This window comes from Camelus ferus, chromosome 16 (genome assembly GCF_009834535.1).
Source record: "Camelus ferus isolate YT-003-E chromosome 16, BCGSAC_Cfer_1.0, whole genome shotgun sequence".
NCBI lineage: Eukaryota > Metazoa > Chordata > Mammalia > Artiodactyla > Camelidae > Camelus > Camelus ferus.
Genome location: NC_045711.1, coordinates 42,864,893 through 42,888,697, shown reverse-complemented (window position 1 = coordinate 42,888,697; position 23,805 = coordinate 42,864,893). Strand labels below are relative to the sequence as shown.

The 23,805-nt window shown below is 54.6% G+C and overlaps 1 protein-coding gene and 1 long non-coding RNA gene across 5 annotated transcripts in view; one reads left to right on the top strand and one right to left on the bottom strand.

The window, feature by feature from the left end:
* Positions 1 to 18,153, bottom strand: part of RHBDL3 (rhomboid like 3) — a 40,313-nt gene extending 22,160 nt beyond the window's left edge. Inside the window, exons 1-3 of one of the 4 annotated variants that reach the window (XM_032457701.1) lie at positions 17,671 to 18,153; positions 16,113 to 16,136; positions 2,127 to 2,285 (exon numbers count right to left, since the gene is read on the bottom strand). In XM_032457701.1, the coding sequence (XP_032313592.1) occupies positions 2,127 to 2,285; positions 16,113 to 16,136; positions 17,671 to 17,781 (294 nt within the window). In that variant the 5' untranslated portion in view covers positions 17,782 to 18,153. The remainder of the gene's footprint in view (positions 1 to 2,126; positions 2,286 to 16,112; positions 16,137 to 17,670) is intronic. The other 3 variants (XM_032457703.1, XM_032457702.1, XM_032457706.1) reach the window with 3 other exon arrangements.
* Positions 18,154 to 18,185: 32 nt separating this feature from the next.
* Positions 18,186 to 23,110, top strand: LOC116656814. Its single transcript, XR_004311802.1, has 3 exons — positions 18,186 to 19,199; positions 19,353 to 19,453; positions 22,045 to 23,110. It is a non-coding gene; the product is annotated as an uncharacterized LOC116656814 (long non-coding RNA).
* Positions 23,111 to 23,805: the final 695 nt, after the last annotated feature.

Genomic DNA, 23,805 nt, shown 5'->3' with positions numbered 1-23,805 from the left:
AGCACGCGTACAGGAGAAGCAGTGCGTGCACATGCACACTCACCCTTCACCTGCGCCCTGGTGTGCCCAGAACTGTGCTGGGCACAGTAGCAGCCCTGGTCTCTGGCCTCATGGAGCTTACAGGAAAGACAGATGTATAAACAGCAGCAAAAGAGGACATCATCTTTGTTATGTGGTGCATATTATCCCCACATTATAAAGATGGGGACAAGAGCTTGGAGAGGGAAAGTAATTTTCTCAGGGACCCATAGTTAGTAAATCAGAGTTAGGATTCAAACCCAGATGGCGCTTTTGTGCCAATCAGATAAGTGAGTCTCTTCTTCGGTGGATACACTTATTCCAGGCCTTGCTGAACAAAGCTCAGGTCACATTCCAGTTCTCATTCATCTCTGCCCAGTATCCTTCTTGTACAGTCCACAACCTGCACACCCGTACATGATAACCCTGGCCACTCAGCTGTAACAACGTGGTCTCTGCTATAAGAGAGGCTTGCACAAAGCACTATGTGGTCTCTGGATAAGGTTGGTTTGTTCTGCCTGGGTTGGGATGGGGAGGGGCTCACAAACGATGCAGAGGAGTTAATCTGGTAAAAGAACATCAGAGACAACAAAAACTTTCAAATACTTCATCTTATTTAATCCTTGCCACAACCCTGAAGAGGGTATCCTTTGGCTTCATTCCACAAATGGAAAACAGGCTCTTTCCCACTGAGTGGCAAAGGCAGAGCCTGGAGCAGGACAGGTTCCCCCGACTCCAGCCCGCGAGCTCTCCGCCCGGCCCAGAGCTTCCACCAGGAGATCCCCTTCTTAGTGCTGGTCTCCAGGGCAGCCCTGCCCACAGGAACCCAAGCCATGGCTGCCCACTCCAGCTCAGAATTCAAACACTGTAATCTTGATGGTAACAAGTAATCTGCTGTTGTGAGTTCCCACAGAGGACTCCACGGACCCCTGGCTGGAGAAGCAGCTCACGCACTGAGCCCTGCAGCAGGGCACGCAGCAAACACGCTGGTGCTGGGGCTGTGGATGAGCCAATGAAGGCTCAAACCCGTGGCCTGGTCCAGCCACAGGGCTCACCTCCACTGCCCACCCCTGGATCCCGCCAGTCCCCCTGCTTAACTGAGCTCTGGCCCCCACCTTCGAGGTTTGCTCCCTGGGTCCACTCAGAACAGCAGATTCCTTCACCACTAAAAGCTCTACAGCTGCTCCCTGCAATCATGCTAACCTCTGGGCAAAGGCAGATCCTTAGTCAAGAGGCAATGAAAATAACCCCAAACCCAGCACAATGGCAGGTCCTGGGTCCTCCATCACTGATACCTCTGAATTCTAGGAGCCTGGGGACTTCACATCAGTCACTTAATGGGTGACAAGAAGAGAGGTGACAGTCTCCGTACCACCAATAGGGAAACTGAGTGGAGACTTCTGGCCTTGTGTTCATCCTGCTGGTTCACGAAGCTTCCACACATACCCCACCCATCCCAGAGTGGGATGCTTCCTGCTTAACCCCACTGATCCCCACTCCAATCCCACTGCAGTAGCCCCCAGAACAGCATAGCAGGAACCCCCGGTGAGGAAAAAGTCCTATCTCCAAGACATCAGACCACTGTGCAGGATTCATGGGCCTCCTGCCTCCAGCCCCTCCGCCAACGCAGGACATCTGCCAGCACGTCTGATGAGCTCCAGCCTTAACCCACAAGCCCCATCGTTCCTGAAAGGTCTGGTCTGATCCTCCGAACATCGCTCCCCGGCTCCTCTCCTGCCAACAATAACCTCCCACCTCCCACTCCCAGCCCTTCATTTAGGCGGAACTGACCCCACTGGCAGCTCCAGGGGTGGGCACTGATTGGTTTGAGCCAATGAGCACATCCCACTGGCCTAATCGAGGCCAATGGGAGGCGGGAAATCCCAGGCCTCCTGCTGAGGGCTGGAACAGCTGCAGCCACTTTGCTGCTACAGTAGGGGGTCTGGAATTGCCAGAAGCTTCTTTTTCTTGGTGATTTCCTTTCAACTGCCGAAGCCTGGACTTTTTCAACGCTGCAGGCCAACGGATGCCTTTAATTATCCAAAAGAACCCTCTAAGCCACACCCCAAACAGGCCCCTCCCAGCGGCGAGGGCCCCAGAGTGCTCACCAGGTTGACAAAATCCTGGTAGCAGATCTGCCCATTGGCCTGGCTGTCGGCGAGAGCCAGGAGCACCTCCCTCTTGTGCGGGTCCAGCTTGGAGCTGTGGCTCTCCAGGAGGCTCCGGAACTTGCCTGTGCTGATGTAGCCCGTTTTCCCAGGGTCAAACTGAGGGAGAAACACACACAGCAGCGGGGTCAGCAGGGCTCCGCCCCTCCCCCGCACTGCCGCATGCGCCTGCCCCGCCTCCATCACCACTTAGGGCTCCCAACCCCTCTGCCAACAGAGGCCCAGGCGGCATCTGGGATGTTTCCAAGGCGCCCATGGGAAACATTCAAATAGCGGGGACAACCACTTACAACCCTAGAAAGCCCCGGAGACCTTTGAGATCGCCCAACCCGGTGTCTCCCGCGTAGGGAAGGAAACGCACGCTCAGAGAGGTTAATCCCTGCCCTTACTGCCGACCCTGGACAAGAGGAAAGCAGGAATGAAGAAGTGATGAGTGGAGGAAGATAAGGAAATCTGGGGCCTGGTCCGGAGGGGCCGAGTGGGGAAGGCACGAGACCCCGGGGAGCTGGGAGCACAGCCCGGGCGGTCCTTCCACATCTGGCTGCGGGCTCCACCCCCACCCCCGCACCCACGCACACCCCACTGCCCTGCGCACACCGCCAAGCGGGGTGCCCCCCAAAGACGCGCGCTCGGGGTGTTTGGTCGGTTTTTGACTTTGCCCTTTTGCCCTGTGCAGCTCTGCACACGTGGGAGCCTCTGCCTAGGGCTCACTTCCCTGCCTCGTGTCTCCCTGGGAGACTCCGATCACGATCACGATCACAATCACACTTTCCAACTAACCAGGTGTTGGGCCTCCAGGAAGCCTTCCCTCACACGCGGTCTGCCCTCCCGGGACCTCGGACAGCCCTCCGGCCTCCGCCCTGCACTGTCCTCTTATTATTTTCAGCGCCTCTCTGGACTGCCCGTTCCTTGAAGGCTGGCATCACAACTTGTCCCCAGGCCTTAGCACAGAGCCCGGCATAACTGACACTTAGTGGAGATTTGTGGAGTGAGTGCAGGTTCAGGTGAAGAGGCAGGTACTCACTTTACAGAGAAAGGCTCATGGGTTCAGTGAGAAAAGGGGCTTACTCATCTCTCCCAAAGCAACCCGCACCACTCTGTCCCTCTTCCATAGCCCCTCTTTCCTCACAGCACCCACCTGACTTCCACCCCCACTCCAGCACACATCCTGCTAGAAAAAGACGCAAGCGGTCTCCCAGCGATGCCAAGGCTGGTCCTCCTCGTAAAGTGCTTCCCCATGCACTCACCACACTTGGAGACGCTGCCGTGGGATGCTTAGGTTTTAAAAGGCAAACAGACACTGTCAACGTCCACGTGTGCATGACAAGGGAGCCCGGAAGGCCAAACCAACGTCTCCCCCTTTTCTGGATAAGGTCAGTGAAGACTATTTTAGGCTGATTCTGGGTGCAGCCTCTCAAAGACAATCCAGGAGAAACAGCCAAGAGTTACAAGTCCTGACCATTTCAATTCTCCCCAGAACTCGACCTGAGAAGCCATCTCTAAGGAGGCCTGTTGAGGAACCTACATGTGTCCCCCACGCTCCAGCAAAAATGCCAAACTTCAGAGATGACACCGATTTGGTTCACGCCATTGAGTATTTCAGGAAACTCACCTACCCCTGCTCCAGAAAGATTCTGAAGAGTAAAAACATCAAATATTTGCTGAGTGTTTTCATGAGGCCAAACACCATTCCAAGCACTTTTTACGCAAATGATTTCTTTGACCCCTGACAGCAACCTCATGAGTCAGTCCTATGATTGTGCCCATGTTACAGATGAGGAAGTGGAGGCCCAGGAAAATGGGCACAGAGAGGTTAAGTGACAAGCCTGCACAGACTCCCAGCCCGCCGGCTGCTGCTGACCCCAGCATCAGGGCCTGCTCTGCTGCTCAGAAGCAAAATGTCAGGATCGAAGATGTGCGTGCAGACCCAGAAGAGGAGGAGGCTTCGGGAGCCCCACAGGCCCACTCTAAACAGATTTTTAAAGCAGGAAAGAGCCTCAGACAGCAATGGTTCTGATCTCCTTCCTCAGGTAAGGAAATGACACCCGGAGAGGCAAAGTGGTCACGGAAGCCAGGAAGTCTCCTTCTCTGGTGCCTGGGACCCCTCCCATCCCCACAGGCTGGCACTGGCACTGGCCATGGGGACTCCCCAGCCTGGCCTCTTCTGGTCCCACGTGGCCTTTGTACTGGGGGGGCGCTGATGTGGGTGGAGGTAGAGAAGCAGCCTGGAGCCCTGGGAAAATCCACGCCTCCCCAGCTGTCCCCTGGTGAGCACCACAGGGGACAGTGGGCTTCACACAGCAGGGAGCCTCTCCTGCCCCAGCCTGGGGGAGGAAGCCAATGCGCTCCTAGGGGCCGTTGGAGGCTCAGGGGGGCAGCGGGGTGCAGGGGCCGGGATCAGGCAAGGGCCCCTCTCCCTCGCTCCAGCTCCAGACAAAGAACCACCTGCTCCCCTGCTCTCCCGCCCCCACCAGGGCTCCCTGCTGTCTTCCGAGTGACAGGGGCCCGCGCTGTGGCTCCTCCTCCCGCCCCCCACTAGGGCCTGCCAGTCCTGCCCCAAGCACATCTCAGGCTCCAGACTGCAGAGAAGGAGCTGGAATCAGGCCGAGCCTCCCTTCTCTGCCAAAACTCCACCTTTCATGCCAGGGCCAGACAGGCCAGACAATGGAGGGTCATCGCTACCCTAATAATGAGGCCTCAGGGATGAAGGAGGGTGACTGGGGGTAGTGGGAGGCAGAGAGGGGCCGGCTATCTGGGCTCCACAGAGGAACACAGGACACTTTCCATCCCCCTCAACACCTGGGAAGTTGAGGGCAAGAGCAAAAGCTGGCCAGGGTGGGGTTGGGGGTGGAGGGAGGTGGACAGAGAGAAGGATAGGGAGACAAAAAGAAACACGGAGAGAGGATTTGTGCAGAAGGTGGAGAAAGGTGGGTCCCACTGCCCCAGAAGGAAGCTAAGAGCTTCTAAAAGAGGCTGCAAGGAGCAAGGTAAACCCCATTCGTGTCTCAGCCACTTACCACTGAGGCCGCCCGGACTCTGTCCGGTTCCACTTGCCTCATTAAAGCCTGGAGGGAGCACTGGTGTCATGGAGGCTTGGCAGACCCTCCGGGACACACCTTTGGGCCCCCTCAAGGGCAGCCATGGGGACAGGATCATACTAGCACCATGGTTTGTTTGGAACTTTGGGGGAAACAAACCTTACAAATGTAATTTCCTCGTTAATGGTGTGCTAAAGGCCCTGAAGCTCCCCGTCCTGGGTGCTCCATGTCCTGAATTCACCCACTTTGGACAGGAGGATGCTCTCAGGATGAGGTCTAGGCTGGGTGGGCTGGAGACAGCCTGACTGGGGTTAGTCTGGGGGTGGTAGGGCAGCAGGAGGAATGGGGCTGAAAGGGCCTCAGACAGGCAGGCAGGGGCCCCGCGGAGGGGAGCCAAGAGTCGGGAGCATCCTCGCAGCTGCCTCCTGAATAGCTGACTCCCAGCGCTGTCAGGGGAGTGGGGGGGGGGCAAGTCCACATTCAGCCTGCGTGGAGCTTCTGGCGCAGAAGAGGAGGAAGGCACAAAGTTAGGAGTGACCCTCCCACAGCTCCCGCCCACCTGCCTTGGCCTTGAAAAGAGCTGTGAGACTGAGGCTCTGGGCCGCTTAATCCCACCAGCACCCAGCCCTCTGGCCCCTTAATCCTCTAGGTCACCAGTTTCCTCCTGCCCGGGGCCCCACACAGGCTCTGCTGTATACCCCATCTCCCAGCCTGGGCCCCCTCCTGGCGCACTTTTGATCTTGGCTCAGAAAGGACCCACCAAATTCTCTCTGCCTTATCGCCAGCCAGGGGGAGGATTTGGGGGAGAGTTCAGGAAAGATGCCCCCCCCCCCAGCTATTATGCCATCTTGGGCAGATCATTAACCACGTTGCCTCAGTTTCTTCATCAATTACATGGTAGGAACTCTCCCTTCTCAGGGAGACGGAAGGGGGTCCACTCCCAGCTCTGCACACACAAGCACCCCCAATATGCAAACGGGGTTTGGGGAAGAGAAATCCACAACCCAGACAGCCCACGGGGGGCAGTCGATCTTCAATTTTGCATCCTCACTCAGTCAAAGGGCTGATGGGAAACTCGGGGTCAGGATGAGGCAGCTCACTTACAGCAGTGAGGTCTGTGCTGTCAGAGGGAGCTGGGGACACCTCAGAGAAGGGCAGCAGGTCAGGAAATGATAACTCATGGTCCAGGAGAGCCGAAAGGAACTCAGTGGTTTTTAAGCTGCTCTGCAGAGTCCTAGGTGGTGGGGGACATCCAGAGAGGTGGGGAGGGGGTCGCCGAGCAGCCCCCCTTGGTCCTCAGCCAGAGCAGCTGCTTTCTGAAGTGTTCTATGTACTAGCCTTCCGCATCCCACCCGGCTGAACAGCAACACAACAGTAGCTGTATATGCAGAACGCCTGCTAGGTGTCAGGGGCCACCTCACTGAAACCTCGGGTCCCCCTATGTCCTGATTTGTCTGAGACAGTCATGGTTTACACCTACTGTCTGAGCATAACTATTACCAGTGCCCCTTTCTCCCACCCCACACTGTCCCAATTTGGATAATAAATTACGTGGTCCCCCCATTTAAACCTCACAACAACCCTATGAGGTAGGTGCTGTTTACATGGGAGAACAGCGAGGCATCAAAAGCCAAGCTGCCCAAGTTTGAAGAGCTGGTAACTGGTGCAGATGGGTTTACATCCAGGTGGAGGGGCCTGCACTCTCCCATCATTAGGAGGCAAGAGTTTGAGAGACTCCCAGTTCGGTCCTCCCATCCGTTCACTGAACACGTATTTACTAAGGAGTGACTGTGTGTGAGGCATCGCGCTCATTTTATGGACGGGGAAACAGGTACAGAGGGCAAGTTAGTGGTCAAGATGGGAACAGTTCAGGGTTCCTCCACTGGGTGGCTGGTCCAGCCTTGCTCTTTCTTGTTTTTCTCTGTCCTGTTCAGTTATACAAAATAGAACTGGCCCAGGGTCTCTCGATGTGTGTTTTGTGGAACACCAGGCCCAAGAAGGGGCATTGAAATAAGGGTTCTGCAGTCCCATAAGTTTGGGGAACCCTTTTGGAAGGGTATGATGCATAAAACCATATGGCGAGGGGAGGGTATAGCCCAAGTGGTAGAGCACATGCTTAGCATGCATGAGGTCCTGGGTTCAATCCCCAGTACCTCCTCTAAAAATAAATAAACCTAATTACTTCCCCTATCCCTGCCAAAATAAAATAATTAAATAGTGCAATAATAAATAAATAAAATATTTTTTAAAAACACACAAAAACAAACAAAAAACATATGAAGGGTTCTTCAAGATCTTACAGTGGAGAAGCCTTCCTGATTTTGTTCAGCCCAGCATTTCCCAGACTTACTGGATCACAGTATTTTTTCACAGCAGCATTCCATGGAACACTTTTTGGGAAAAACGCATGAATCCACAGTAGAGTCATTTTTCCCTTTTGTAAAACCTGGCCCCTCTGTTGGTGATTCTGAACCAGCCTTTCACCCCCATCTCATGAGTGGCTCTGGTCCTCCAGGCAGCTGACATTTTGTCCGGAGTCCTCCAGCAAAACTAAAAGTCTGCCAGATCCAAGCTCCAGCCAGTTGAGGAGGGGTTAGGCCCCTGGAGAGGCCGAGGAAGCAGTGACTGGCTTAAGGGGCTGCTGAGCTGAGCTCTCAGGGACCAGCCCCACGGGGCTGGGATCTGCCTGCTCAGCACCCAGGACAGCGGCACCACTTTTTCCCTCCCTGCCTCAGGGCCAAGGCTTCAGAATCCACCCAGGAGCAGCAAAGCGTAAGAGAACGAAAAAAGGAACAAGTCTATTTTATATCAATTATGTTCGTGTGATTTGTACAAACTCCTGTCCAGGATAATTACACGTCCGGTCCCTTCTCTCTCCCAGAAGGACCCTCTCCCTCTCCTTGATTGACATAAATCCAGGTGCTCAGTGAGGGGGTGTGGGCACTTTCAAAGAGCCCAAAGGCAGCACCTGGGGTGCCCTCCTGGTGAAGACCTCTCAGGTCTGGAAGATCGGGACCTGGAATCTAAGGAAGGCTCCCATCCCTGCCAAGACAGAAAGCCCTGGTAAAGGACCACATGGTGTGCACGCTGGGGCAGAGGAGGGTGCAGGCAGCTGCCCCCCTCCCAACTGGGAGTTACCATGGTTCATCCACTGGCTCCCTGCATCCTTACCAGGCTTCTGAGCAGAGTGGAATTAACAAGGCTGCCCAGGGGTTTATGGCTCAGCAGAGCTGTCCCCACCTAACAGCCAGAGCCCACCAGGGAACTCCGGCCCATTCATGGATATTTACAGCCCTATAAATTAGGTCCAGGCCTGCAGCTGCTGAGGTCAGGAGGCAAGGTTACAGGAGTAGCAGCTTTCTCTAGCAGTTCCCTGCCTTGCAAATGAGGATGCTAATTTGCCCCATAGAGAAAATGCGCCTCACACCATCCCCTGACTGTCCCCCACCCCCGACCTGAAATACTCATTTTCACGAATGTTTGATTGCTATTATTCTCACACCAACCCTAGAGTAAGTGTGATTTGTCCCATTTAACAGATATGGGAACTGAGGCACAAAGAGAGGAACGAATTGCCGAGAGGCAATTCAGGAAGTAAAACAGGGCACCACCTGGCCGGCTTTAAGCTGAAGCTAGGAGTGGATTTTCAAAGACCAGGCCTCTCTGGGAGGAAGCAAGAGTGGTGCCTAAAAACCAAGTTCTGACCCCTCCTGTCCCCATCTCCCCACATGGACACACAAGGAGCTCTGATGCTCCCTGGGGTTTGACCAGGCACCTGACAGCTGGAGAAGCCACAGCAATTCTAGGATTCCTGGTTATATTATTCCTGTCCTTCCAGCTGCCACCCCAGGGGCTTGAGGAAGGCAGCTTATGCCCCTCAAGGGGCTTCTCCCAGAAGCTCCAAGCCAGGCTCCTGAACACCCCCCATAAGTCAAACAGCTGAACCCCAGGATCTGAGGTTGGCAGGCTGTTTAGGAAGCTAAAGCACACTTCCCTCAGCAGAGGAGCAGAGGACATCCTGGCCTGAATCCAGGCTGAGCCGCTGGACAGTTGGCATATTTCCGGAAAACTACCCAGCTCTCTGAACACCTGGGCCGTGAGTGGAAGAGCTCTCAAACTTTCTCTGGACCGCAGGAAGCTGAGGTCAGGTGGGCAGTGAGGGGTGGGGTGCCTCTTTCCTCCAGGCCCTGTCCATCTCCACCTGGAGAGAGAGTCTCCTGGAAGATGCTGCTTCTCCCCCTTCAGAGCCTCCCACCCTGATGAAGGCTGTGCAGATGCCCAGACTCAGAGGGGGCAGCGGGGGGCTGTGACTCAGAGGCAGGCCCCTTGGTCCCAGGAGCAGCTGTGAGGCCTGTGCAGCCTCACCGGGGCCAGCCATCACTGCCGGCTGCCTGGGGACTGGAGCCGAGTCACAGCCACAAGGGCAGGGGCCCCAGGGGAGCCGGGAGAAGGGAGCAGAGAGTGTGTGCAAGCAAGGAGGAGGGGTTTTCCATCTGCCCCACCCCACCCCCTTCAGCCTAAACCCACTTCCTCCTGCTGCTACTCCTGGAGGCCGCCAGTGGGTCCCTCTGGTTCCCAAGAAAAGAGAGACCCAGGGAGAAGGAGGGGAGGGGGACGCAGACCTCTGCTCAGGAGCAGAGTGGGCAGGATAAAGGGCTACCAAACTCCTTCACCTCCTGTGGCCCTCTGCCCCGTTTCATAAGCCCCCTAGGAGCCTTGTGTACAAACACACACACAAACCCCTCTGCAGAGGGTCCCCGTCTGCTTTGTGTCTTCAGGCAAGCCCTGCCCCCCGGGGCCTCAGTTTCCACCTCTGTAAAGAGAGGGTAGCACCACTCACCTCACTGGGCTATGGAGAGACCAAACCAGACGAGGACATAAAGGTACACAGCAGACATTCAATGTTTGCTCTCTCAAAGGAACACTTTCTGACTCAAACCTGTACCTTGCTTCAAAGAAGCTGGTAGAATGAGGCTGGCTGCTACCCCTAGTTCGACACGATCTGAGACACACGGCAGCTCATTGCCATAACACGGAATAGTGCTCTGGGTGCAATCTCACAACCGACCTACAGGAACTGCCAAGTCGGAAGACTGGGTGGAGGAGGCCTGCTCTGCGCTCCGGTTCTCGCCCTCACCCTTGGCCATGCAGGTGGAGAGAGTGAGCAGAAGGGAAACGCTCGGGCAGCCAGGCTCCCCCAGATAGCCTCCATCCAAAAGCTTGTCTCCTTTCTCTGTGAAAGTCCAGGGGGGAGGTGGGTTTCCAGCTCCTGCCCTGAAGAAGCCAGCCTGACATGGTAGAAGGGGGTCTGGACCTAGAACTATCTTCAAACCGATGTTAACGTCTTGAAATCCCAGTGACGGGGTAACAACACCACATTTATCAGGGGCTCGCTACAGACCATGCCAAGTGCTATCCACACGCTGTCCCATCAGGCCTCGCAACAGCCCTGAGGGCAGGCAGCTTCCAGATGAGAAAATGGAGGCTCGGAGAGGTGACCTGGCCTCCCCACTGTCACACAGCTAGGAGAAGCAGAGCTGGGACCTGAGCCAGATGTGGGTCCTCACCACTGCCTTAGTCACTGAGGGCACCAAGGAAGCAGACGAAGGTCTGCAAGGCCCAGTGGCAGGAACACAGGTCAGAGAGAGAGGGCAGAGCTGGGCCACCAGCTCTGATACTACTGCGTCAAGTGACCTCAGGAGGTCACTGACCTCTGTTTCCTCATTTGCAAAATGAGCAGATTGGACAAGATGCTTCTAACCACCTAATGATCCATGATCCTCGTAGCAGCAGCCCCAGAGGGGCCGACCCAGGCGAGGCAGCCCCACAGTCAGGGCCTGCTGCTGGGGAGGACACTGGAACCCAAGACAACGTGTGCAGGGATGTCGTCTGACTTGTTCATTCCAGCATGTGTGTGTGTCAGGCAGGCAGCCAGGCAGCGTACAGTCTCAGATCCCACGGCCCCACTGCTCAACTGCCATTGAATGTATTTGTGGGAGTGGTCAGTGGTCGGGGATAAAAGGGTTAATTCAGCCTGACTGCTGGGGTCACTGGGGCAGGAGCACGGCAGCAAAGCTGGCTTTGTGGTGGAAGCAAGTCCATAAACTCTCAAGTCTGGAGGCCACCGGAGAAGGGGTTGGAGGTGCAGAGCACGAGCAAGGGAACCCCTCTCTGCTGGTTAATCCTGTGATATGAGGGCACCACCAATGCCCCGTCTCTGGGGCAGGTGTTTTCTCACTAAGCCGTTCAGCAGTCTTATGTCAACCTCCTTTCAGCTCCCAGAACCCTCTTAAGCCAGCCTCCAGCACTGTAAATGAGGTAGACCTTAGGGTAAGGCTAAGGGAAGACCTTCCTCAGGCTGGAGACAAGGGGGTTGGACAGGAGAGACACTAAGGGAAAGCAAGCAGAAAAACCCTCTGGGTGCAGGAGTGGCTCTCTCCAGGAGCCAGGACTGGGAAGGAGCTGGTTTAGAGAGGCAGCCACCTTCCCCAGGGAGGCCCGGGTCTCAGAAGTGGCCCTGTGTCTCTTCCACTAAATTCTGATTCCCAGTCAAATGACAGCTGTCAAAAGTCCACTGGGTATCAGACACTACGAAGAGTTTCCACTTCTATTTAACTCCCACAGAAGTTAAAGATGATTATCCCCATTTTAGAGATGAAGAAATTGAGGCTCAGAGAGCTAATGTCACTTGACTCCTATCACAAAGCCAGTAAGGCCTGAACACTGGTCTATCTGACGCCATAGCCAGGGTTCTCCCCCCCAGCCTACCTAAGCAGACCCAGGTTGTGGTCATAGCACGTTCATAATTTTGGAGGGACAGTCAAGACTTCCGGGAGATTAGTGAAGCTGGGGTCTCTTCTTGGAGTCTGGGAAATGCATGCTCCCAAGGGAAGGGGGAAAGGGAGACACGATCAAGGTCCTTTCATTCTCCCTTTTCCCTCCTGTTTGTTGGAGCTTGGAAAGCAATTGTGCTTTGTTGACTTAACAGAACTCTGCTCCAAGCCCTCTTGCTCACTAAACATTCAGAGATCTTGAAGGCATTTTTAAGTGTGAACCTGGAAATGGTTTTCCAACCCCAGAAGCCCTGTAAGGGTTAATGGGCTCCAGTCTCTTATCTGCTATTTGACCTTGGGCCCTTGAGGGCACCTCCCTGGAGTTCTGGAAGGGACTGAGAATGAGACTATCAAAGCATAACCTGAAAAAGAGGAGCTTGTAGGAAACCTGCAAAACAAATATAGAGCAATAACCAAAGGGCACGCTACCTGAGCAAAATGGTAAATATCGGGGAATAGATGAGAAATCAAAAATAAACTCAACCACACACAAAAATTTACCAAATGATAAAATTTCTCAAACAATATATAAACGGTGATGCTAGGGTAACTGGTTTGGAATAGGATCTGGATGGACTAAAAGATTAGACGATTTTTTTTTTTTAATCAGAGAAAAAGTGGTAGAAAATAGAGGCGCATATTTATGAGATCTGGAGAGGAAAGAGAACTGTCTTAGCTCCGAAGCAACAGAAGGAATCGTGAAGGAAAAGCCCAACAGATTCAACTATAGGCAAAGAGGATCTTTTTAACCACGATATTACACTGACAACAGGTTAATATTTATGGTAACTTTAAAATCCAGTACTTAGGAAAACCACTAAGATCCCAAGGATGTGGGAAGACAATTTCCTCAAAGAGAAGTTCAAACAGGAAACAAGCCCCTGGAACATCTGGGGGCCGAAGTGATGAGCTTTGGGTTTCCTGCCTGCTGCGACTTCTGGGACTGGCGTGGAAGCACAGGGAGGGGGGTGAGGAGGGTGGCGTGTTACACCCCTGCTAAAGCAGACCTGACAAATGCCCAGGATGCTGGGGAGGGTGGAAGGGGGCGGCCAGGTAAACTTCCAAGGGGCCGGGGTCACCTGTTTTCTTCACCTCCAACTTCTCAAAAGGCAATCTGGCCATTCAGATGAGGGATGACCACATAGGACCAAAAGACCAAGGTCATAGCTTCTAGTCCTTGGGTCCAATTAGCTTCCTGTTGGGTCAAAGCTACTCTACATGCTGAAGAATCAGAGAGCACAGAAGAACTGGCCCAATTCCATCCCTAAAACCTGGAAAAAGGTCCCAGCAGATCCCAGTTTGAAACCACAACCGCTGGTATCCGTCGCCTTGACCCAGGAAGGGAAGGAAGACCGACTGGGGATAGCCTCCCAACCCAATGGCCTCTGGAAGGTGAGCTCCGGGGCCATATTAACTTGCAGGGATTCTGACAGGTGTCATGTGAATCCCACTCCATTCAGCACAGTTCGCCCCATCAGGGCCGTCAACGTCTGCAAGAAATTGTGGGGAGGCTGCCTGCAACCTCCGGCCAAACATACTTTCCTGAGTGCACCAAGTTCGCCATCACCAAATCCTTCCTTTAAATAAGCCCAGAGGAAGAGGCAGAGAGGATGAAACCTTCCATATTCTGAATAACCCGGTGTCTTTCTGAAGTTGTGTGTCCATTTGTGAGGCTTCACACCTTGTCTTCATTCAGCCCTATCAGGGGAACGGTCCAGAGTGGCTCCAGAAAGTAGGGGGAACAGACGCAGAGTGGATATCTCCCAGAGGTCAAGATAATAGAAAGAGGCTTCTAATGCCTCATGAGGGGTGGGCAGTACAGACACAAGGCAGAACCTATCGTGAGAAAAAACTGTCCAGAGTAAGTTTTGGGAGTTCCTTTCCCAGAATTAATTTTGTCTGTCCAGAATGGTTTCTGGGTATCCCTTCCCAGAAGCCGGGGGGTGCTCCATGTGACACCCAGGGTCTCCATCCAGAGGGAAAAATTGGATTTCATAGATCACCCAGGGATATCAGGGGCTACATATTCTCTCTGCTCCCTTGAGTTCCAAATTCTTCCGACTGAAAGTTTTCCTCCGTTCACCCAAATAGTTCCTTTTAAAAATGTAAACACACACACAGGGACTGGCAAAGAAAATGAATCAAATGAGAAAGACAGACACAGACAGAGGGAAAGAAGAATGATACACTTTGTTCTAGGTTTCGGTGCTAAATCTGGCAGGAGGTGTGAAGGGCTGGCAGCTTGCTGGCTGTGGTATCAGAGGCAGCAGGCGGCCCCCTCCTGCCTCAGGGCGTCAGGCCAGCCGCTGCTGCACTCTTAGGAGCCGGAGGGAGAGTAGGTGGCACTCGGGAGCCAGGGAGAGGTGTGCCACCCCAGAGGGACAGGAGATGCTGGATGCTTCCCAAGCCACTGCCAGGCCTCGTGTTAGGGTGGATGACGCCCCAGGTCCAGCATGTCTTTCAAGCTGAATTCCGTGTTTTCAGTCCCACTTGGCCATCCGCATTTAGGGGGCTCCTCAAGCTGAACTGCTCCAAAACCGAATTTTGCAACCTCCCCCAACCCCGACCCTGAATTTTCCTTTTCCTCCTTGGTTCAGAATCTCAGAATTACATACACGGGTCCTTTCATCTATTAGGGTCTAATAAGGGCTTCCAGTCCTCCCACTGCCATGTCCCTCTTTCCTTCCTTTCTTACCATCAACTTCCAAGTCAAGGTGCTTGTATCCAATCATAGCCACAGGCTCCTGGCTAATTTCTCTCATCCCTGCAACCCACCTGACTTCTATCCCACTCACTCAGGATCTACCCAAAGCAGTGCCTGGATCTTGTAACAAACCTGCTAAAAAACCTTCAGAGGCTTCTCCTACCTCCAATGGTACTTTTTCAGCTTTATCTCTCTCTCCAACCCAGTACATTTCCTCTGGCCCAACCAGACTGGTCTCTTAAAGTCACACAAGCTTCTTGGTGTAATTCTCACCCCAGGACCTCAGCGTTCATTCCTCCCCTGCACTGAGACAGCTCTTGCCTCCTCTCCTTCTGTATCATGAACCCAGGAGGGAGAAAGAAACACACAACTGCATGCAACAGGAGTACCAAGCAAAGAAGAAAACCATTTCTTTGCTGAAGGTCAAATGTCCATCTTCAGGTTCCAAAGCCAACATGTGGCACTTCCAACTCCATTCCCCACACCTAGACTCTAGGCATTGCAAACAATCATGTACCATTTTCTATCTATAAATCTCGCATCCCTGAGGCAAAATTAGAGTCAGCTTTCATAAGTGCTCATATTGTGACAAATGAACTTATTTATGAAACAGAAACAGACTCGCAGACATAGAAAACAAACTTATGGTTACCAAGGGGAAGAGGGAGAGGGAGGGATAAATTAGGAGTTTGGGATTAGCAGATACAGACTACTACATATAAAAAAGATAAACAAGGTCTTAACAGTACAGCACAGGGAACTATATTCAGTATCTTGTAATAACCTATAATGAAAAAGAGTATGTGTGTGTATATATATGACTGAATGGGTATGCTTTACACCAGAAACTAACACACGTTGTAAACCAACTAAACTTCAATTAAAAAAAAAATGCTCATATTGTGAGTCACCCTCCAAGGATGGCAGAGATTCTACTTCAGTGGTGGCCATGGATCTTTGGTGGTGGAGGTAGAAAAGGAGAGGGGATGTTAACATAGGCCCTTCCCCCACCTTCCCAGCCCCAACTGCAATCCCCTGGCATATGGAGAAGGTCCCAGGCTTCAATACATATTGTCCGATTTCTCCATGGTATAAAGCCGGCTCTGGTGAAGTGGAGTTGGGAGGAGGAGGGAGGGAAGGATCTCTCAGGGGAGTCCCCTCCACCTCCTCCTGAAACCTGGAGAGCAGTGGAGAGCATTACTGTTCCTTTGGTCCCAGAGATGCGTTAAGCCACACCCCCACCCCACGTCACCATCTCAGGAGTGCAGAGCTAGGGAAGCCCACGCAAGCAGGGAGACTGATTGCCGGGAGGACTGGAAGGAAGGAGGGGGGCATTTAACTGCTCACATACCTGATCAAACAGGACTTTCCAGTGCTGGTAGAGAGGAAGGCCATGCAGGAGAGGAGGAAGAGGAGAGAAAGAAAGAAACACACTTATCACCAAGGCCTCTGCAGCCCCCTGCTGTTTCTGACCTAGCCTCCCAACTGCTGCCCACATTCAGGCACCCACTGACAAGAGGCCAGGGAACATCTGGGAAGAGCTTCCCGAACGAAGTCTACAAATAGCAAAGCTGGGAGAACTCAGGTTGAGAGGGAAAGCGTCCCTCATTCTGGGATAGGCAGGAGGAGGAATGAGCAGAAGGGTAATTTTCAACAATTACTAAAGATGTCCAACTCTGTCCAACAGCCTTTAATAACTTCTGCTGCCTAAAGCTTATCTGTGTGTCTACTCCCAGGCCTGGAATGCACGCCCAGGTGCAATTCCAGCAGAGCTGCTGAAGCTGTCTCAACCTGCTGGCAGCCAGAGAGCCCTACTCAGGAAATCCCACCCCTGCATAAGCACTAACGTTTTGCCTGAAGTTTGGGAGGCGGGGGCTCCTAAATACACTGAAGCCCACCCAGTCTCCTTCAGTCTGAGTCTAAGTGACGAGTACAGGAGTTCTGCTAGAACGAGGGGGCCAGAAACAAGGGAGGGGTTCAAGCACAGGAGCCAAAGGGGGAGTACAACCCCATTCAGACTTCCCGGCTGACGCTGGTACGTTGTGCGGGCCAGGCTTCACTTCCCCGTCCCCACCCTGAGAGGGAAGGGGCAGGGCAGAGCGTCTGCCCAGTTCTTCATCTCCGTTAGCAGGTTAACCTCGGGAGGGAGAAGCTTAAGAAACTCCAGTTTCCAGGGCTCCCCAGGGCTGGCTCTGCCGATGGCTCCCGGGACCAGAGCAAGGGAGACTCAGGCAGCAGATGGCAGGGAGCCCTCTGGGGCAGCCCCTCCCTATCCTCACCCAGGGGGCCGTCGCTGGCAACCACGCGGTCTGGGACTCCTGACCCCCCTCTGGGAGCAAAACCGCTCCCAGCACTCCTTCTCTCCCTCCTCCGGCCGGGCTCAGGGACAAGGGCCAGCTGGAATTTCAATCAGTGTTGCGACAGGACAGGTGCCGGGTGCGGACTAATCCGATAGCAGAGAAGGGGGTCGCCAGAACGATCTGCGCCGCTGGATTCCGGGGACTCTGCGGCGCCCGCTCCTTCCCTGGGTTCCGAGAGCCCCGGGTCGCGAGTGGGAGGGGAGGGGAGCCACTGCTGTGACGCGGCCGCCTCTGCGGGAAAACGCCGTGTCCCGGGCACTGCACCAGCCGCGAGGAGGGGGCTCTGGCGGCCGACGGGTCCCCAGCGCAGCAGTGGGCGCTGCGTTCCGCAGGGAAGCCCCGGGAGCCCGAGCAGGGGGTGGCGCGCGCGCGTTTCGGGGAGACCGGTCCCTCCGCCCCCTCCCGCCCGCGGGGACCCGGCCAATCCGGGGCGCTTCCGCGTCACCTTGAAACCTCCCAGTTGCCCCGCGAGGGGCAAGCCGGGGGGAGGGGCAGGTGTCCCCTGACGCCCCCTAGAAAGTTTGCCCAGGCCGGGGAGGGGGCACTCACGTCCTCCGGCGCCGGTGGCGGCCGCTCCTCCGCCTCGGGTTCCAGCTCCTCGATGCGCTCCGCCTCGGCGCAGGCGGCCACTGCGGGGCCCGGGCTGGGGTGCTCGCCCATGCCGAGGCGGCGTCCGGGGCCAGCCGCGGCTGCGGGGCTCTTCCTGGGGCGCCGGGCTAACTTTGCGCCGCGGCGGCCGTGCGGCACGGGGGACTCTGTGCGCGCCGCGCCGCCTCCGCGCCCGCCCCCATGGCCCCGGCCCCCGCGCCGCCGCCTCGAGACCCCAGGACGCCGGGCCCTCAGCCGCAAACTTCTCGGCGCCCGCTGCGCCGCCGGCCTCCGCCTCCGTCGCGGCCCCTACGCCTGGCTCTGAGGCGAGGGCGCCCTTGGGCCGGCCCCGGCTTCGGCCCCGCGGCTCCCCACGCTCCCTTCCCGCTTCCCGCGGCCCCCGCTCTGCGCGAGAGTCTCCACCTCCCCGCGGACTCCTCGGGGGCGGCGCGCAGGCGGGGGCGGGGCTGCTCCCGGGGACCGCCGCCCCCGCCCCCACCCCCCGGGCGCCACCACCCGGGCCGACTCGGTCAGAGCGCCGCGGCCTGGGGAGGAGGAGGGCTGCTGCGGGCTGGGCAAAGTAGCCGCACGGCCCAGGGCGGGGATGGGGCTGTGCTATCCCCGGCCACATCACCAGCTGCTTCCACTCCGGGTCCGGATTTGCCTCTCCGCACCCGGCCGGAGGGTGCAGTGTCCACTTGCCGAGACTCACTGGGTTAACGATGACTTGGAGGCAGCAGACTCGTGAAGGAGGCAGGGGAGAGATATTCACTAAGTTGGCAATGTCGGGGTTAACTGCGAATAGATTAGGGGCAGGATGCTGGGAGGACGGCGTCCCTCGACCACCCTATTTCTCTTCACTTCGGTCTCAGATCCTGGGGGGACCAGGTAGCCCAGTAGTTTAGAGATGGAAGAATTCAGAAGAATCCCAGACCCCAAACCCTGAACCTTGGCCTCCCAACACCCAGAGCTGTGTGACAGTGCCCTGGCTTTACTGGACCAGGTGGCAAATGTAAGACTAGGGAAGTGCCCTACCTGGGAGAGGGGCTAAAGCAAGTAGGAATCAAGTTAGAGCAGAGGAGTAGGGAATCTTTTAAAGAAAAAAAGCAAAATCGGTCCTGCTTCCTTGCAGGAGAGAACTCCCAGGAGAGACTCTCCCTTAAGCAGAGGCTCTGCCTGTAAGCGGTGCCAATGGCAGGCTGGGACAGGTGCTGGGCTCTCCCAGGGGGCTCAGGGATTCATTTCTGGTGATGTCCAACCGTCAGTCCCCAGCCCACACCAAGGCTGTCTCCTTCCACTCCCCTTACTGGCCTTTGTTCTCTCTCTCAGAAACTGATGCTCATTTCCATTGGTGAAAGTTGCAATTAATGCTCTCATCTTCATAAAGTGAACACAGAACCCCGGCCCCAGGATCCAACCTGTGACCATCCCACCCGACAATGACTGTTCCTCCTAAACGCAGAGAAGGAAATTAACTCCGTTCTAATTAGGTGAGTTTGCTACAGACACCAATTTTCATCTCGGTTTCAGAAAGTGTGATCATTCCAACTATTTTTGTTTCTCACCACCCTCCCCCCATCCCTACTCTACTAACAAGTCAAGATCCTGCCAAGATTTTCTTGTAAATAAAACTGTCTGCATAGGGTGTGATTTTGAAAACAGCCTTCAGGGGACAGAAGAGAGGCTGATCGACTCCTTTGCAGAATGAAGCCCAGAAGGACATGGGGTGGCTGGGGGCCCTAAGGTCAGTGTCACTGCCTCCCCCCACCCTCCGCACCCCATATCACTTACAGGACCTGCATGGGTGCTGGCTGTGTTACACTTAGATCTTTGGGACTGGTGAAGTGGGCCAGGAAGCGGGCGGTTCCAGGGGAGGGGAGGAGAAGAACCCAGGGAGGTCTTGGCCTCTGTGAGGTGCCCAGCAGCCCTGGGCAGTGTTCTGACCCCAGCTGCCCTTTGAATTTTGCCTTCTCTCCAGCCCAGAGACAGCGCTTATCAAATGATCCAACTCTGTCATTCCCTCCAGCGGAAGGGACCTCAGGAGGCTCAGTTCAGTTCCCCGAACATTTCTTGTGCTCCTACTAAGTGCCAGTAACAGAGCTTTGGGAATACAGAGGTGTACAGGATCCAGACCCTGACCTCCAGAAACTGTTCAGCTGAGGGTGACAGCCAGGGAAGTCCAGGGTTATAGAAACCCAAAGGAGGGGATTCCTGTGTGTCCAAGAAGGCTTCCCAAAGGACATGCCCCAGAACCAGGCAAAGTGGAAAAGCTGGAGGGGAGACATTCCAGGCAGAGAGAACAGTACATACTTGGGAGGCAGCATGGTTTGGGAGGGGAACTGTATGCAGTCTGGCAGGCTGGAACTCAGAGCAAGGCACTCAAAGTAAAGAGCCCAGCCTGGAGGGGAGGGTGTGCTTCCTGAGAAAAGGGCTTGGACTTTACTCTAAGGGCAATGGGGAGCTATCGAAGGACTGTGAGCAGGAGAGTAATATTTAAAAAGATCCCTCCAGCTGTAGTGCAGGAGACAGACAGGAGGGAGGTTGGCCTGAGCACAGGGACATGGGAGGTGCCATCCAAAGATGGGTTCATGAGGGCAGCAGCGGTTAGAATAAAGGGGAGGGGGAGGCTCTGGGTAGTATCCAGAAGGGTCTCCTACTCCTCCATCTGCCCTAGGAACATTTCACCCCACCTCGGCAGACAGTGTTCCCAAAAGTCTCTTTGGGAAGAATTCCTGACCTCTAGCCAGAATCCTCCCTTCAGGAGACCGCTTCCCTTTCCCTGGCCCCTGCTGGAAGGAGCACAGCCATCTGGACTCTGTGACAAGTTGTGACATCCAACATTCTCTGTGAACCTGAGGCCACACTCTCACCTTTTGCCCTCAGCATTGCCTCAGCCTCACCAGCCAGCCAGCCCACTGAACCCCTCAGCCCCAGGGGCATCTGCAACTAGGAACAGACCACTCCCAGCAGGCAGTGGGACCCGGGGCCTGGGTCCCAAGGCCTGAAACCTCTAAGGGGTGGGAGTGGCCAGGATATCTGACAGTTTTTGTCCCACTCCAACCTAAGACAGCCTGTGGGCCAGCACATTCTGTGCCATACTGGAGACAGAGGAGAGAAAGGGCATGGTGCCTGCTCACTTATGCTGAACGCTGCCCTGGCCAGGCATTCCTACATGTTCGTACCCTGGGGCTACCTGCTGATGGGCTGATTGGCATTCATACCCTGCTCTTCATTTTGTAAGTGCTCTCCATCCAGGACCTCTTGTAAAGTTCCTAACAAGACACTAAGTCAGTGCAGGACAGGGTTAGAGCCTGGGAGAGAGCAGTTCAGATTCTGATGGGTCAAACTCAGTCCAGAGGGGCAGGAGTATGCTATTGAGATGAACTTTGAGAGGGCAGCTTCTGGGTAGAGTGTGGAAGGGCTTCTTGGTGGATGGACCACTGCAGTAAAGGTACAGAGTTGGGAAAGCCACTGACTGTCTTGGGAACAACTCTGTGGGTGAGCACGAAGCAGGGATGGCCAGGTGGGTGAGAACCACGCCGCCGGAGTCTTTGAGTGCCCGTCTGGGGAGGTTGGACCTTGCTTAATGGGCAATGGAGAAGCAGTGGTGGCTTCTAATTGGAGCTGCATTTTAGGAAGATTAAGTTGGCAGCAGCTCAAGAGAGCAATTCTGCTAACACATTGCGAGTGTCCATTCTTTGCCAGACCCTGGCTGAGGTGCTGAGAATACAAAGGAAATAAGACCCAGGCCCTGGCCTCCTGGGAGAAAATTAGATAATCCTCTAATTACAGACCAGTGGGATAGAGGAAGGGAGAGGGGAGAGCTGTTTGGGGGCTGAGTGTCTAAGATGCATCTACCAAGAAAGGGAGGAAATTTCTTTATGGATCTGATGTTCTGAACCTTGTGGGGTGGGGACAATGGGGTTGCCATTGGTGAACCAGGAAAGCCAGGAGGAACCGCTGGGAGAGGGAATAGGGGGTGAGGGGAGCCCAGGAGTTTGTTTGTGGACATCATGAGCTAATGAGAAACCAGCGAAGAAACATTCAGGGCTGTAATTACGGCTCAAAGCAATGGCAGCACCGGGGGCGGGGGGGTAATGGGAGTGACTTTTTCTCCAGAACCTTTGTGCTTGGGCCTCTTCTTCAAGCCCAGTTTCCCATTCTGATGTCTCCCTCGGCCAGGCCCACACCCTTCCGACCCTAACAGTCCCCTCCGCCCGCGTGGAGTTCCATTTTCTGAGAAGCCTGCAAACAGCCCCAAGCTGCCTGGGATGAAGACAGGAGTTATTTTTGACTGAGATCCAAGCCCCTGCCCTGAATTCTTTTGTCTTCCAGGAATCCCCCAGTCCTGTTTGAAGTCGGCAAGTCCGAACAGCGGGCGCAGCCCAGGGAGGAGACCGCCACTTGGAATCCAACCGCCCTCCATCCCCGGCTCCAGCATTCTTCCATCATTGCCCGCTGTCTCTGAGATCAAACAGAACAAGACTGCTAAACGGACTTTTTCCCCCTCCTTTCCTTTAGTCTCTTCCTCTCTCACTCCGGGGCCCCCAGTTTTCTGAGGAACTTAAATCATTACTGAAAGACGTCTAGGTTCATAGACACCAAACCCTTTCAAAGAGAGGTGTGGGCACCCAAGAGTGAAGCTCAGAAAAGCACAGAGGAAACGTTTACAGGTCCAAGATTTAGCCAATCCCATATTCAGAGAAATGCTCAGCTGCCTTGCCAGGCCTCATCTTCCTTGTCTGCCGGCTCCTTGGGGCTAGGCTGTCCATAGGGCCCCATTTCTGGATTCTCTGTGAGCCCCCAACACTCTTTGTGACCTTTAGTTATGTCATAGATAGGTCCTGTGTCCTTGGTAAACAGCACGTCCCAGTTCAACCATGTGCATCTCTCTGACAAATGCTCTTTCCTTCAGAAGACTTTCCTCAACCCTCCATGCCTGGATAGGACCACTCCTTCCTCTGGATCACTTTTTTCTTTTGACCTTGCATTATATTATCTAAGTTTTATCTTCCTTGTACAAGAATATATATTCCTTGAAGGTGAGATTATTATTCAGTTTTGCACCTCTCACAATACACAACATTGTACACTGTAGGTGGTGAACAAATGTTTAATGAGAAATAGAGCATGTCTCTTGATCTGACATGGAGTCTAATTACATAGTTATTACTCTCAGCCCTCAACAGGAAACAAGTTTTATGTTATGGAGAAAGGATTCTTCTGCATAATAAAAATACAGTTGTATCCCTGCTGCCTTTATTTCAAAGCACTTACACATCTGTCATTTCATTTCATCCTCAAAACGCCGGCCTTTTCTGGATAGCAGAACAAGGACAAACGGGGAAGGTAAAATCCCTGGGCCCAGAGCAGGTTTGATTCTCCATTCCCCTCACCAAATTTCTTATTTCAAGAGTGAAAGACAAAAGCCCCTGCGGTGGTGAGAGCACTTGGCCCAGACCTCTGCCCGCAGTGGGCTTCTCTTCTCCCAGGGCAAGTGGGTGGGGCTAAATCAGGGCGCCTAGGTGGGGCTGGTCCAGGCTGGTGTGAGCCAGAACTCTGGGGGTGTCTCTGGCTGTGGCGCAAAAGCCATTGGATTGTTTTTCCACTTCGTCTGTCTTAAGCGACGTGTGCAATCGGTGTCCCCGGGAGGAGGGGGGATGGTTGGCTGCCCTTCCCCACCGCCCAGAGCCAGACATGAGGATGCCCAGCGTGGAGCACAAGGGACGGGGAGAGTCTGGAGGCAATTTGCCGTGAGGCCCATGGTAAACCTTCCTGCTCGAGTGTCCACTCCACTCCACGAGGACTTGGTTTTGTTTGCTTACCGCAGAATCTTTGACTCCTAGAACGAGTCCTGGCACAGAGCAGGTTCACAGCATTTATCTGCTCAATGAGCAAACCTGTCTCCCAATGCTACTCTTGTCCAGGCCTGGGGAAGAGCTCCCAGCTGTCACAGTTCCTGGGAACTCTGTCCGGTGTTTGGCCTCAGAGGACTTCCTTGGCCTCCTTTAGGAAGAATGTCAATTCATCTGGCACCTACTCTGGCGAGGGGCTACGGTGGGAAATGCCGTGAGGTCCATGGAGCAGGCTCTCTGC